Source organism: Oncorhynchus mykiss, chromosome 7, assembly GCF_013265735.2.
Source record: "Oncorhynchus mykiss isolate Arlee chromosome 7, USDA_OmykA_1.1, whole genome shotgun sequence".
NCBI lineage: Eukaryota > Metazoa > Chordata > Actinopteri > Salmoniformes > Salmonidae > Oncorhynchus > Oncorhynchus mykiss.
In genome coordinates, this window is record NC_048571.1 from 61,218,895 (window position 1) to 61,234,108 (window position 15,214).

The 15,214-nt window shown below is 41.9% G+C and overlaps 1 protein-coding gene across 1 annotated transcript in view; it reads left to right on the forward strand.

Annotated features, from left to right (window-relative positions):
• LOC110528158 (ubiquitin carboxyl-terminal hydrolase 4) overlaps positions 1-14,510 on the forward strand; it is a 32,518-nt gene extending 18,008 nt beyond the window's left edge. The window contains exons 12-22 of the mRNA XM_021609985.2: positions 479-562; positions 2,133-2,227; positions 3,883-4,065; positions 4,233-4,456; positions 4,683-4,895; positions 5,100-5,170; positions 5,309-5,424; positions 5,560-5,709; positions 8,227-8,330; positions 9,581-9,669; positions 12,651-14,510. Coding sequence (XP_021465660.2) covers positions 479-562; positions 2,133-2,227; positions 3,883-4,065; positions 4,233-4,456; positions 4,683-4,895; positions 5,100-5,170; positions 5,309-5,424; positions 5,560-5,709; positions 8,227-8,330; positions 9,581-9,669; positions 12,651-12,776 — 1,455 coding nt within the window. The 3' untranslated portion in view covers positions 12,777-14,510. The remainder of the gene's footprint in view (positions 1-478; positions 563-2,132; positions 2,228-3,882; positions 4,066-4,232; positions 4,457-4,682; positions 4,896-5,099; positions 5,171-5,308; positions 5,425-5,559; positions 5,710-8,226; positions 8,331-9,580; positions 9,670-12,650) is intronic.
• Positions 14,511-15,214: the final 704 nt, after the last annotated feature.

Sequence of the window (15,214 nt, forward strand, 5' to 3'; positions counted from 1 at the left end):
TCTCTCCAACAATATCCCTGTGGCTGGGTGTTATTAGAATGTCAAGGTTTCTGATACTCTTAGTGGACCATCTACACTACCGTTTCTAAGTGACCCCAAACTTTTGAACGGTAGTGTAATATTCTTAAGCACAGCCTTAGACAAAACATTCATTAGTTTAAACCTGGGCTAGTTGAATTTTATTCAAATATAGTGTCTGTGTATGGTTAATGTTCAGAGGTGCCCCTATTGTGTTTGTTTTCGTGATGAGGTCTGCAAAGTAAATAAGATATTTGCCTATACTCTTGAGTCATTGAGGTGGTTCTCAAAACAAGACCAGTTTTTTTAATGGGGACCTAGAAACAGTGGTCTTTGTACATACTGCTGCGACGCCTTCGATTTCAGAGTGGATGGCAGTCATACCATCTGTGTCGAAGTCAATATTTGTCTCTCTGTCTTTCTCTCCCTCTGCATCTCTTTTTTTTTTTCTCATCTCCAGTACCGAGTGGTGGTCCCCAAGCTTGGCTCAGTGACTGACCTGTGCAGCGCCTTGTCCCGGCTTTCTGGAATCCTCGCTGAGAATGTGAGAGCTTTACCCTTTATGTGCTGCTAGTTGAATAAGGGCCATTGTACTTTTAGACTCTCCTTTTACAGTCCCTGCCTGGCATTTGCACACACGTCCTTTATGCTTATGTGCTCATGATGACATTTTTGTTGTGACTTGATAGGATTAAAAGTATCGGTCAGTAGGCTTGGCAATACTCTGGCATATTTCCACATTTCAATACAGTAAAAAAATTAAAATAGGGGGGATTTGGGGCATCCACGCCTGGTGTCAAGATCAAGCTTCTTGGTTACAGCAGAGACATTCTAGCCTGAGTACCAGTCTCTTTAGCGAACAGAGACGGGCCTTTCTGCCATCTACAAATATCTTCTATTGTTAATAAGCTCGAGGAGATCAGAGGAGTTGATCCTGATTCGATAGCCCTCAGCTATTCTTCAATCACAATGATTATCCAAATATTTGGACTATATCACCATTAACATTTAAAAAAAAAAACACTCCTCATAACAGAGGTATAAGGTTTGCTAAGCAACCGTTTTGTGTTTGTCCACACAGCACGTCTAAATTCAGAAACTACGGGTGCTTTCGTAAATTCTGGCTATCTACTCTGATTTCAGAGCACTCTCGTCTGAGTTGTGCCAGAGTGCAGAATAACTGATGAATTTACGAATGCTCAACACCTGTTGATAATGGCCTGTGTAAGTAAATGTTGGCAATAAAAGCATAATTAAATTGTTGGCAGCACCACAGCTACACTCCCCAATGCTATGGATAACATGAAAACAGCTTAACCAGCTCTGCTAGGGCAAGTAAAATTGGCAGAGTGAGTTGTTTGGAAGTAGCTAGCCAACATTAGCCAGTTAGCTTGGGTGCTTGACTCTCTTTGTGGGGTCAGAACTCTCGGATCAACCCTTCTCCTCAGCCAGAGCGTCCAGTGTGCGCTCTGAACACTCCGAGAGCGAAACACTCTGAATTTACGAATGGACAATCTGACAACACTCTTAAATTTACAAATGCCCAGAGCATACTCTAGCACTCCAGATTGAATTTACGAACAATCTAAACACATTGCAATTCCAACCACAAAACCTATTTGCATTGATTTTAAGCCTCAAAATACAACAGCTAAATATTTGTTTTTGACATTGTTATAATTCTAATTCCTATTTTAAGGTTCAACATGTTGCCATGGAAAATATTTATGTTATTTCTAACAACCACTGAGCAACTCTGCCGTATATCCAGCTGCATATTAAATGTTGTGATTGCCGAAATGCCAGTCTCTTTGGCAATGGCAAGGAGTGGAACGTTAGCTAAAGACTGGTGCCCAGACTAGAGAAATTCACACACCAAAAAAAAAAAAGATAGCTTCCGGTAATACTGTATACCCCAGTAAAGTACAGAAACGGTATGAAAATGTGGATACCACCCAACCCTATCGGCCAGTAAATGTGTAGATTAGGTTACAATTATTTAATGCTTTGTAGCCTTTTTTCAATTGTGAGGATAACATTTTGTGCCACTGACGGGTCTGACAAAGACACTCCAGTTGAGAGGAAACCATAAATGCTCCCTCCTGTCTTCCTAGATGGTGGTGGCTGATGTTTACAATCACCGGTTCCACAAGATCTACAGACGAGACGACGGACTCAACCAAATCATGGAGAAAGATGACATATTTGTGTAAGCCTGGTCTCTTCTCTTGCACTGGAAGATAACATATTGAACAGTGGTTGGGTATGAGCAGACGTCAAACAGTATCTTTATTGTCCCAGGGAAATTAATTTACAGAATAACCACGTACAGTGCCTTCAAAGTATTCACAACCCTTGATTTTTTAAAACGTTTTGTTACAGCCTGATTTTAAAAATGATTAAATTGAGATGTTGTGTTGCTACGGGCTACACAGATAATACCCAATAATGTCAATGTGGATATTTTTTTTTTGAAATGTTTACAAATTAATTAAAAGCTGAAATGTCTTGAGTGAATAATTATTCAACCCCTTTGTTATGGCATGCCAAAATAAGTTCATGAGTAAAAATTTGCTTAACAAGTCACTTAAGTTGCATGGACTCATTGTGTGAGCAATAATAGTGTTTAACATGACTTTTGAATGACTGCCTCATCTCTGTACCCCACACATACTAGGGTCCCTCAGTTGAGCAGTGCATTTCAACCACAAAGACCAGGGAGGTTTTCCAATGCTTCACAAAGAAGGGCACCTATTGGAAGATGGGTAAAAAAACAAAAAAAGCAGACATTGAATATCCCTTTGAGCATGGTGAAGTTATTAATTACGCTTTGGCTGGTGTTTCAATACACTCAGTCACTACAAAGATACAGGTGGCCTTCCTAACTTCGTTGCCAGAGAGAAAGGAAACCCCTCAAGGATTTCACCGTGAGGCCAATTAAAACAGTTACAGAGTTGAATGGCTATGATTAGAAGAAAACTGAGGATGGATCAACATTTTAGTTACTCTGCAATACTAACCTAAATTACAGTGTGAAAAGAAGAAAGTGCATCCGGTTTGCAATAATGCACAAAAGTAAAACTAAAAATGTGGCAAAGAAATTAACTTGGTGGCCTGAATACACAAACACAACACATCAGCATATCGCTCTTATATTTTCAAGCATGGTGGTGGCTGCATCATGTTATGGGTATGCTTGTCAGGAAGTTCTTTAGGATAAAAAGAAACAGAATAGAGCTAAGCAGAGGCAAAATCCTAGAGGAAAACTGGGAGACAAATTCACCTTTCCGCACGACGGTAACCTAAAATACAAGGCCAAATATATGCTGGAGTTGTTTACCAAGACGACAGAATGTTCCTGAGTGGCCTAGTTACAGTTTTAACTTAAATCTATGGCAAGACTTTAAAATGTCTGTCTAGCAGCAACTAACTTGACAGAGCTTGAATAATTAAAATAATATATAATGTGCACATATATTACAATTCAGGTGTGGAAAGCTTTTAGAGACTTTACAGTTGGGTGTCTTTCTGGGTATCGCTGCCAAATGTGATTCTAACATGTAATAACTCAGAGGTGTGAATACTTAAGTAAATTAAATATTTCATTTTCAATAAATTTGCCAAATGTTTTCAAAACATTTGTGCTTTGTCATTATGGGGTATGGTGTGTAGATGGGTGACAAATGTGTTTTTATCCATTTTGAATTCAGGCTGTAACACAACAAAATGTGGAATACATCTAGAGGTATGAATACTTTCTGGAGGCACTGTACAGTATCCACCACAGATACAAAATGTATTTAAATCGTAAAAACGGAACACCCGAAGTGTGCTACTGTATCATTCTCCATGTTTGTGGTCCAGGTATGAGGTGGCGGAGGAGGACAGGGAGAGGATGAACCTGCCTGTGTACTTCAGAGAGCGCCACTCCAAACACACAGGCGGCTCCACGGGAACCATGCTGTTCGGCCAGCCCCTCCTCATCACTGTTCCCCGGCAGAACCTGGCTGCTGACATGCTCTACGAGAAGGTGCTGGAGAGGATTGGGTGGGTACGCTGTCTGTCTGTGGGCCTGCTTTTGTTTCCACTTCTGCTCATATGTACAGTATGCAGCACATAGACTTGAGATATTGAACATGTACTTAGTGTGCTAAATGTGGGAATATCACGTGGCAAAAGGTTAACGATATTTACTCACTGTTTTCCCGTTCCAGGCGCTACGTGAATCGCGCTCAGAGCTCCACCGGTGAGGGGAGGGTGAATGCCTCTGCCTCCTCGGCCAGCTGCAGCCTGGCAGCTGAGTGCTCCGCATCATCCTCCAATCACAACACTGCAGGGAGTAGTAGCCCCCTGTCAGAAGGGGCGTCCTGCAGCTCCAGCAACGGCAGCAACCACTCTGGGACCTCCAACAGGTCCAACGGGAATGGTGTGTGTGAGGGTAAGCAACAACATGGATCAGAGTGCTCCAGCAGCAGTAAAGGCAGCACAGTTATTTACATCTCGTACACCTATTGGTTTCTTTATTATCCCATGATAAATTGTGTACTAAGCAGATTTTAGTTTTGCATTCATGTAGAAGTGCAATATTTCATTGCCACGGGCTGACATGGCTTGTGTGAATCCGATATTGGGATTTCAGACTTTTGTGTGTGTGTTGGTTCCAGGTGAGGAGGAGGCCATGGATCACCAGGTGAGCCCGGAGCCAGAGAACGGACAGTCGGGGGAGGAGGAGGAAGCCTCAGACCTGGAGAATGGCCCTAAAACCAAACAGTGCTCCAGCACCCCGCCCAAACTCTTCTCCTTCAGCATGGTCAACTCCTACGGAACTGCCAACATCAGTCCACTGCCTTGTGACGGAAACTTCCTCAAACTCAATAGTTAGTATTCAGTCTCGCCTCTGGCTTTTCAGTGTTTTGACCAGTTACAAGAGGAGAAAATGTCTTGAAATACATGTTTTAAACTTTTTTCGCAATGTTTATAGTTAAAGGCAGGTGGTTAAAATATGTTTGTTGAGTTGCCATTAGAAAACCATCTTTTGATGTGTGTTGAGGGCTGACCAAACCTCCTAATCTCCTCCATAGCACATTCCACAGTGGCGATTGACTGGGACTCGGACACAAAGAAACTGTGTTACGATGATCAGGAAGCAGAGGTCAGTACAGTTTCAGTTGACTTGATTAGGATGACCTAAAGCCCTTTTATTAATGTCAAAAGTTGGATGCCAGTCTATGTCTATACAGTGTGTATCTGTCTGTGTGACTCAGTCCTCTATCCTCTGTGTGTACTGTAGGCCTATGAGAAGCACGAGAGCATGCTGCAGGCCCAGAAGAAGAAAGCCACAGTGGCTCTGAGGGAATGCATGGAGCTCTTCACCACCATGGAGACGCTAGGAGAGCATGACCCATGGTGAGACCAGGCGCAAGAGAAACAGGCCTTCATTACTCTACTCGCTAAATCATTGAAACCACTACTTTATAATGTTGTTTTCTGTGTTTCTGTCTGTTTCACTGATATCAACGATGCCTCACCTTGTCCTAACAGGTATTGCCCCACCTGTAAGAAGCACCAACAAGCCACAAAGAAGTTTGACTTGTGGTCGTTGCCTCGCATCCTGGTGGTCCACCTAAAGCGTTTCTCATACAACCGCTGCTGGCGGGACAAGCTGGACACTGTGGTGGACTTCCCTGTCAGGTACAGACAGCACTATGCCAAGAGGTTCTGACAGATACGTGTCCTCTTTTAGTTTAGTTTATTTGCACACATAGAAATAGTTTGTAACAGTAAAAGTCCAGCTACTGGGGATGTAGAACTGTGATGTACAGTAAGTACCTCTTTTCAAAAATGTTCAAACAATGACGGGATAGCTTGGCAAAATCAGTTGGGAGTGAGTGTCAGATCATAGAGCCTCTGTAGGTAATTCAGAATTGGTTCTTGAATGTGGGTGACGTAGATGTTGTCTGTTTCTTGTTGAGTACTTATTGAATTTATATGTGGTGGTGAATTAGAAGAAGGAGGGTAAAACTGATTTTAAAGAGCCGTAAAAAAAATGGAGCAACTTTTTAAATAATTAATTTTCTAAATATTCAGGAGTTCTCTTTTTTTTTAAAGTCATGTGCAGTATGGTCTAGGGAGGGGCATAAGTAATCGAGTATTTGAACCTAGTCAAAACTCAATCTTTACCAGATATTTAAAAAAAATACTGAATCTATTTTGTCAATGTTGTCTTGAAGACAACTTTAATATACTTTGACTCTAGTGTTCCATTTGTACATGTGTTGTTTGCGGGACACATCAAAAAGTAAGCCAAGCATCACGAAGTTCTGCTCCCTAAATTCCCTTTCCCCTCCATGTCCGACTCACTCAATTGTGTTCCGAATGCTGCCTACACATGCGTGCTGTGTGCGCTTACACAAAATAGATGCCTATAAAAATGTATCTAACTGATGGGATACACAAGCTACATTCCTTGACAAATTATGACAGTTTTATCACAAATTCAAAATGGACTGGTTGACTGAAGTGGGGAAATAAGTGTTCCAACATGGGGATGAATTATGATTGTATCAGTTTGGAATAATTGCACCCCCCCCCCCCCCCCCCCCCCCTAAAAATTAAGGTTCCACAATAAAAATAATCAAAAACATTAGTTTGATAAAGACTAAGCATATTTTCATCAGCATCATTAAGCCTGGGCCTACTCACCAAGCAGATGTCCTGGCCATAATTCATTCCCATGCCATGTTCAATGTAGAATTGTTTAGAAATTCCAAGGAACAGGCATAATAAACTCAACTGAATGTCTGTATATCGAAAAGAAGACCGATTTTCATTTGTAACCCTGACAAATTTCTTTCATCTTGTCGTTTCAAATGATCACTCTTTGAGAAAATCTATTCCAGACCCGAGATCCGAATCACTTCGCTATTTTATTCCGTTATACATGTTTTAGTTTTTTTCCAATTGTTCTCTAAAACCGGCAGGTGTTATTATTCTTACAGAGTGTTTCTGCAGGTGACAGATTGATAGTAGTTTGGTATGGTGTGCTGGCCCATATAATGTTAAGTAACTGATGAACGGGGAGATCATTATGTAATAGAGACAGAGAAGTGCTTCTGTTTGAGATATCTAATTTTGCCAAGTATCCTGGCATTTTTGCTGATCTTGGAGGTTGTCTTTGTGTTTCCATGACAATTCATCAATCAAAACACCAAGAATGCGTGTTGTACTGGCTGGATCAACAGGTATATTATCAAAATGGACACCTATATAGTCTCTCTTGTATTTTCTGTTCTTTGGACCAGATAGTAAAACATTTGTTTGTTTTAGATTTAGTGATAATTTGTTGATTTTTAAACCACTCTTATTCATAAATTATTCACATTAAGAAGGGACATTGTCTGTGCTCTTTATTCTTTGTACTTTAAGAGGTGAAGTTATGAAAGCATCCTTTTGATTTTGTAGTCAACTTTTATGGACCCACGGTATTGACAGCTTTTACACTAGAGGGTGCTGGTTTGCTAGATATGTCAGAAAAAGGTCTGTCCATTTTGAGGAAATCATGGTCACATATTTGAAGTGTGTCTAAACTGTCAGGGAGATTGACGTCACACTCCAACAGACAAAGATAATTCTAACCATATATGCTATCCGGTAATAACTGCTCACAAGGAAATTTCACAATCACAAAAAAGGCCTTTCAACTAAACCATATTTTTTTTAAATGTATTTTCCATTTGCAGAATACCCAAGTTATTCCCCAGGTGGTGACATGAAGCCAGTGGAATACTGTGCCGTGGTATAAAAGCAACCTGTGTGGAGGTTGTCTCGCTGAATGCCTGGGAGCCTCCCTGTGTTCACTGACCCCTATTGAGTCACATTATCCAGCAAGAAGTAGAACTAAATGTTGCTGACATAGACAACCACTGCTGCGTCCAAGAACCTGAGTCATGCTTACTGAGGAGTTTTGAGACCGATAGAGCCATCTGTTGTACCTCACCCCTCTCACCATCATATCAGCTGTAGTTCTGGCTGACCATCATCCCTCCCACACTGGGTTCAGTGCTGATGACATGTCCAATATTAATCACATTTGATATAATAAAAAATGGCTTTCTGTACAGCCCTTTGCTTATGTTTCTAGCTGTCAGTTATTGTATATGGGTGTAAAAGGCAGGTTTTGCTGATGACATGTCTTCTCTCTCCACACAGGGACCTGAACATGTCTGAGTTTGTGTGTGACCCCAAGGCCGGCCCCTATGTTTATGACCTCATAGCAGTCTCCAACCACTATGGAGGAATGGGAGGAGGCCACTGTGAGTAATGTTTGCCTCTGCTAGCAACACCCTGGTCAGGTCCATCCTTATTGCAGACCTAGATAATGAGATACACAGTACACACACCCTACCCCACCCACATTAATGACACAGTCCGCTCTCACTTTGTTACATTTCAAATATCTGTTTACCTGGGAAATAGTGTGAAGCAATTGGTGCTTTTTGAGGTTGGTTCAGATTCGATTATTTAAAAAAATCACATTTCGGTTTCAATTTTTGTTTAACATTAACCCACATAATGCTTAGTGCATTTAAGTGCTGTAGCACAGAATAAAACAATTAATACAAGTCCCATGATGGTAGTGACTGCCCATTACTGTTTATCACTTATTAACCATCATTAAGTCACATTCTATTTCAGTTGTGTATTTTACATTTGTTTTGTTTGATTACTTTATTTAATTCCAAGTCACCTCATCTCTATAGAGCTGCTGCCTGACAAAAATCACAATTTTATTAGTTTGTCAAAGTAAATAAGGCATACTTTTATGAATACCATCTATTGATCACTTAGATAATGTAGATGCCTCGCAAAGCAACTGCTTTCTACCCCTCTCGATCGCATGTGTTCTGTCTCTTCTCTCCCTCCTTGTCTGACCACAGACGAACAAGTAGGCGCGCAATGGATGATAGTCATTGTAGTTAATTACCATGTTTTCTGCGTTTGGGCTTGATCTGATTCATCTCTGGAGAAATTGTGAATTGAACTCATAGAAAGAAAAAAATGAATTAAATGTTTTTAGTGGTTTAAAACAAAAATAACCGAAATTGGAGTTAATCGCTCTGCACTGCTGGGAAAAGAGAGAACAGTTTGCTGAAAGGCAGGTTTAACTGCAGTTGATCGGAGGCCATTGTTCTTTTTATATTCACTCTGTTCCTGTTATCTGAATACTACTATCTGCTAACATAGGTATTTGTTTTAGTACCTGGTAACCTGAAGCAGGCCAACTATGCAGAATGTATGATAACAGATAAGGTGTCTGGCTTATGCCTTTTCTCTAAGGAAACTGAGCTTATAATCAGCAGTATTTAATTAGACTGTTGGTTCCCACTTACTCACTGTCAATTTCGATTTGCTCAAACCTTTTTGTGTGTTTTAGCCAAGCTCTTGTTTGGTGACTAACCAGGCCTGCTAGTGGAAACCAGTTCATCAGATAGTCATCCTAGCTCAACTTTAGTCCACCATGACCATAGTTTTATAATCTTCCTCCAATATCTTTTACCTGCAGACACAGCCTACGGCAAGAACAAAGCTGATGGGAAGTGGCATTACTTTGATGACAGCAGTGTCTCAGCTGCCTCAGAGGATCAGATTGTGGTGAGTGAGCCACCTCAACTCTTACTTTCATGTGTAACTCTATGTTCTTTTAGAAAATGTGATTATGTATATACATTTCTATGACGTGGGACTCGTTATTACCCGTTTGAAAGCTATACACGGAGTATACAAAACATTAAGAACACCTTATCTTTCCATGACAGACATACCAGGTAAATCCAGGTGAAGGCTATGATCCCTTATTGATGCCACTTGTTAAATCCACTTTAATCAGTGTAGATGAAGGGGAGGAGAGAGGTTAAAGAAAGTTTTTTTTTTTAAGCATTGAGGCATGGGTTGTGTAAGTGTGCAATTGAGGGCGAATGGGCAAGACAAAATATAAAGTGCCTTTGAATCAAATCAAATTAATCAAAGTTTATTTGCCATGTGCGCTGAATACAACAGGTGTAGTAGACCTTACAGTGAAATGCTTACTTACAGGCTCCAACCAACAGTGCAATTATTTATTTATTTTTCTGAAGGTATTAGGTGAACAATAGGTATGTAAAGAAATAAAAAGACAGTGAAAAATAACAGTAGCGAGGCTATATACAGGCACCGGTTAGTCGTGTTAATTGAGTTAGTATGTAGATATGGTTAAAGTGACTGCATATATGATAGATAACCAGAGAGTAGCAGTAGCATAAAATAGGGGTTTGGCAGGTGGTGGGTGGCGGGACACAATGCAGATAGCCCGTTAGCCAATGTGCGGGGTCACTGGTTGGTTGGGATAATTGAATGTAAAGTTAAAGTGACTATGCATATATGATAAACAGAGTAGCAGCAGCGTGAAAGAGGGGTTGTTGGGGTGCAGGCAATGCAAATAGTCCGGGTAGCCATTTGATTACCTGTTCAGGAGTCTTATGGCTTGGTGGTCAAATCTGTTGAGAAGCCTTTTTGTCCTAGACTTTGCACTCCTGTAACACTTGCCATGCGGTAGTAGAGAGAACAGTCTGACTGGGGTGGCGGGGTCTTTGACCATTTTTAGGGCCTTCCTCTTGACACCGCCTGGTGTAGAGGTCCTGGATGGCAGGCAGCTTAGCCCCAGTGATGTACTCGGCCGTACGCACTACCCTCTGTAGTGCCTTGCTGTCGGAGGCCGAGCAGTTGCCGTACCAGGCAGTGATGCAACCAGTCAGAATGCTCTTTATTTTGCAGCTGTAGAATCTTTTAAGAATCTGAGGACCCATGTCAAATCTTTTTAGTTTCCTGAGGGGAATAGGCTTTGTTGTGACCTCTTCATGACTGTCTTGGTGTGTTTCGACCATTCTAGTTTGTTGGTGATGTAGACACCAAGGAACTTGAAGCTCTCAACCTGCCCCACTACAGCCCTGTTGATGAGAATGGGGGCGTGCTTGGTCCTCCATTTCCTGTAGTCCACAATCATCTCCTTTGTCTTGATTACGTTGAGGGATAGGTTGTTATTCTGCCAGCAACCGGCCAGGTCTCTGACCTCCTCCCTATAGGCGGTCTCGTCGTTGTCTGTGATCAGGCCTACCACTGTTGTGTCGTCTGCAAACCTAATGATGCTATTGGAGTCGTGCCTGGCCATGCAGTCGTGGGTGAACAGGGAGTACAGGAGCGGACTGAGCACACACCCCTGAGGGGCTCCAGTGTTGATGATCAGTGTGGCAGATGTGTTGCTACCTACCCTCACCACCTGGGGGGCGGCCCGTCAGGAAGTCCAGGATCCAGTTGCAGTGGGAGGTGTTTAGTCCCAGGATCCTTGGCTTAGTGATGAGCTTTGAGGGCACTATGGTGTTGAATGCTGAGCTGTTGTCAATGAATAGCATTCTCACGTAGGTGTTCCTTTTGTCCAGGTGGGAAAGGGCAGTGTGGAGTGCAATAGAGAGAGCATCATCTGTGGATCTGTTTGGGCGGTATGCAAATTGGAGTGGGTCTAGAGTTTCTGGGATAATAGTGTTGATGTGAGCCATGACCAGCCTTTCAAAGCACTTCATGGATGTGAGTGCTATAGGTCTATAGTGATTTAGGCAGGTTGCCTTCGTGTTCTTGGGCACAGGGACTATGGTGGTCTGCTTGAAACATGTTGGTGTTACAGACTCAATCAGGGAGATGTTGAAAATGTCAGTGAAGACACCTGCCAGTTGGTCAGCACATGCCCGGAGCACATGTCCTGGTAATCCGTCTGGCCCCGCAGCCTTGTGTATGTTGACCTGTTTAAAGGTCTTACTCACGTCGGCTACGGAGAGCGTGATCACACAGTCGACCGGAACAGCTAATGCTCTCATGCATGTTTCAGTGCTACTTGCCTCGAAGCGAGCATAGAAGTTATTTAGCTTCTCTGGTAGGCTCGTGTCACTGGGCAGCTCACGGCTGTGCTTCACTTTGTAGTCTAATAGTTTGCAAGCACTGCCACATAAGACGAGCGTCGGAGCCGGTGTAGTACGATTCAATCTTAGCCCTGTATTGATGCTTTGCCTGTTTGATGGTTCGTTGGAGGGCATTGCAGGATTTCTTATATGCTTCTGGGTTAGAGTCCTGCACCTTGAAAGCAGCAGCTCTACCCTTTAGCTCAGTGAGAATGTTGCCTGTAATCCATGGCTTCTGGTTGGGGTATGTACATACAGTCTCTGTGGGGACGACGTCCTCGATGCACTTATTGATAAAGCCAATGACGGATGTGGTGTACTCCTCAATGCCATCGGAAGAACAGGGTGTGGTAGTAGGTGCCAGGCACACTGTTTTGTCAAGAACTGTAACTCTGCTGGGTTTTTCATGCTCAACAGTTTCCCGTGTGTATCAAGAATGGTCCACCATACAATGGACATCCAGCCAACTTGACACATCCCAATATTAGGAAGGTGTTGCTAATGTTTGTTATGCTCAGTCTGTTCCATGTGTCCCGTGTCTATTAATTAATAATGTCAGCAGTGATGAAAGCTCCCATTGACTTCCTGTCCTTTGGTGTTGTCAGTGTTGCTACAGTGTAACACTATCTCCACCTCTCCCCTCCACAGACAAAAGCAGCCTACGTGCTATTTTACCAACGCAGAGACGCGGGCGACGTCCCTGCCAAGCCTCCGCCCTCTGCCTCTCTGGGGGGTGCCACCGCTGAAGCAGCCGATCACATGGATACCAACTGAGCAGCGCTGATGCTCAGGGACATGCACTGAAGCAAACAAATAATGACAAAAGAGATACTTTGATGCACACACCAAGCTACTTCAGTGACATAAGACTTCTCAGTCAATATTATTAACTCCCCCCAGCCCTGTGTTTTATTTTATTTTGCTCATACATCGTCACAAAGAGCCAAAAGCCTTGTTGGATGCGTGACCCTCGAGACTTCCTCCCAGAGCTGGTGGCCTGCTGATGTATGAAACCTAGTTTACTCGTTTGGAAAAAATAAGGGGAATAGAAGGCAAAGAATCCTCTCACTGGACAAACAGAATGTTAGTTGTACCCTAAAATGCATAGGTATTATTAACACAAACTTTTCTGTTACCCACTAGAAAAGTACAAAATAAAAAAAGCCAAATGAGAATCTTGTTTTTACCAAAGTGTTCCAAATTGTACATCGTAAAGAACTGTACCAACTTCACTGACGGATTGGGGGAAAGAGAAACTTGTCCTTGAGTTGTCTCTGAGTGGTATCTGTGATGATAACCCTCCAGTGCAGGGGTGAATTTATGCAAAGTTGTATTTAACATTGAGATATGCACACAATTCAACACATGACACCGATGGATCCTGTGACCTTCTACCTCCTGTAAATGGATCCAGTTAGAAAGTCACACTGGATGTGTTCCTTCTACACACTCACAGAAACAAACACACTCAGGCCCTCTCATTTTAGTCTTCCTCTGGGTTGGCTTGCAGGGCCTGTGTTTAATTGATCAAGGTCCTGTTTACTGGGCCTTGATGTAAGCTGTGGCAGAGGCTATTTATTTTCATAGGCACGAGTTCAGTCAGACCTTAGCGCCTGCTCTTTATGAAGCCCAGCATGCTAACTCTCTCATTCATACACTGCCCTCTGTATTTATTTGGACAGTGAAGCTAAAATATGTACATTTGCTCTATTTTCCAGCATTTTGGATTTGAGATCAAATGTTTAATGAGGCGACAGTACAGAATGACACAGTGATATTTCGTACATCTGTTTTATCATTTAGAAATGAAAGCACGGAGTCTATTATTATTATTTTTTTTTTTTCACAAGTGCACAAATTCACTTATAGGGTGTTAAAGTAGTCAAGTGTAGTATTTACTGGAACAGAGAGCCAAATGTACAAATGTTTGCTTCACTGTACAAATAAATATTGTGGGAAGGGTACCCCTTTTTCTCTGAGAAGTCTCATCCTGATAAAGGTGTGCTGTGCCCCCTCGTCACACAAAAGCAACAGCGGCCTTTTAATCCTGCAACCTGTTTAAAAAGGAGGCACTTTTAGTTTTACTTTAGTCACATCTGAAATTTTAAATATGTATGACGTGGCGAGGCCCTGACCATTCGTACATTTCTGGATAATATTGCTGTAGTTTAGAAGAACATTTGATTGCTGACTGAATGGACCCCCTCGACAGCCCCGCTATGACTTATCCTTAGACTACCGGTCCTGTATGGTATTACATTGAAATTGCTTTTGTTTTTTCTTAAAAGCACACTGCGTGATGCAAAATGTGATGTGTATGAAAGGTGCTATATTTATGAAACTTGAAATTGTTGCTGTTCACAAGGCTCCTATCCGTTAAATAGAATTTGGACAGCAATAACTTAAAGGCGTCCTCAGTGTGTTTAGGACTGCAGGCATCTGTGTTCTCCCAACAATGGACTTTCAGACAACCAATCAGCTGTTAAATAAAATATGTTGGTGACATGACAGTTTGCTCATCAATGGATGGAACAAGGACTCCTACAAATCGGTCTGCTTGTATGTTGGACTGTTGCTACATAGCTCTATATTCTTAACTGACACTTAAATGTGTCCCATTGAATAGTAGTAGTCTTCAGGAGTAGCTGTTCAGCTTGTGAGGGCTAGTGGTGGCAACACAATACATGATGGCAGGAACCAGTGTCTCTGATACCAGTTACCCAGATTCAACACCCTGACCTTACTGTAATAATTCTCTATGTCGCCAAGTGTCTTGTAAAGGTTCATACAAGACACCAGTAACCGGAGCTGTACAGTATATGGCTCTGCCAGTAACTACTTCATGGATCAATTTCCCTTAAGATCATTTCTAGCTCAGTGGCATTTGTCTTGTTTTTTCATGTGGCACAACAGCATGTAAATGTCTTTGGGATTGCAGATGTCATACTTGCTGGTCAGTCCATTTCTGATTATGCCCTCCTAAGATGATTACATGATTAATATAACCATATTTATGCCAATGAATAGAAACTCTTTATATATCTGTAATTATTATTCTATAGCAAATGAAAAAGACATCCAGCTGTCCAAAACAGATTTGATTTTAAAGTTGATTTTCTTTACAATCCTCATTAGAAACTTAGCCTTTTGAGCTTCAATTTGATGTCAAATATCTTGAATAGATCTAAATATCAAATCAAAGTTTGTTCCCA